We start from the raw sequence: 739 nt of genomic DNA on the forward strand, positions 1-739 counted from the left end.
CCTCTGCGTCCCACCAAGATGGGGTGCCACTCCAGCAAGAGCACCAAGGTGGCAGATGAGTCTCAGAAGCCTGGAGAAGAGCAGGAGGGAGAAGAGCGCAATCTGGAGGCCTGCACGGAGGCAGCGGCCAGCGAGGACGTCTCACTGAAGGACGGAAGCCAGGAGTCGGAGAGCTGAGATGCTTTTCTCTGGAGTCAGACCCTCACCTTGTTCCTGGAACTGCCTTTGGCCTGTGACACATAAGATAATCCCCGTCCTGAGAAGCTACGAATAGAGGGAGGAGAGAGAAGTCCCTGCTTTGGGACCGAGGTTTGAGCAGTTACCTCCAGCAGGAGAAGGCTGTGCGGGTCCTGTCTGGCCAGCTCTCCCCGCAGAGAGGGCAGAAGTCTTCACAGCCTGGGACCACTGCTGGACCTGGACGAGCCTGAGAGCAGACTGTTCTCGCTCCAGGGACTGTTTGCTGCTGAGCTGTGAACATCCAGTGATGCTTATCTGCCTCCCTTTCCGGAACATACTCTGAAGGCACTGTGGCCAGAGGTGGTTTGGGGTGTGTGAATTTCAGTTTGTTCTCTGTCTTTCTCTCCGTTTTTCCCCCACGGCTGGATGCATAGCCAACATCCCCATGGGAAGGCTTTGCATTTGGCCCGCTCTGTGCTGTTTGTATGAATAATTTAATAGCCAACTTGGAGTGTTGTTAATGAATTATAGGATGATCGGGATCAGGCTGGGATCACACGCA

At 54.9% G+C, this 739-nt stretch overlaps 1 protein-coding gene across 1 annotated transcript; it reads left to right on the plus strand.

Moving 5' to 3' along the window:
- CHD9NB (CHD9 neighbor) lies at positions 1-227 on the plus strand. The gene has a single exon (XM_069497748.1). It carries the CDS (start codon positions 19-21, stop codon positions 175-177), a length of 159 nt encoding a protein of 52 aa, XP_069353849.1. The 5' UTR covers positions 1-18; the 3' UTR covers positions 178-227.
- Positions 228-739: the final 512 nt, after the last annotated feature.

The sequence above is a fragment of the Eulemur rufifrons genome, chromosome 23, assembly GCF_041146395.1.
Source record: "Eulemur rufifrons isolate Redbay chromosome 23, OSU_ERuf_1, whole genome shotgun sequence".
NCBI lineage: Eukaryota > Metazoa > Chordata > Mammalia > Primates > Lemuridae > Eulemur > Eulemur rufifrons.

What these genes read in the sequence shown, in the direction of transcription:
- CHD9NB (XM_069497748.1), top strand. Translation starts at nt 19, where the DNA reads ATGGGGTGCCACTCCAGCAAGAGCACCAAGGTGGCAGATGAGTCTCAG.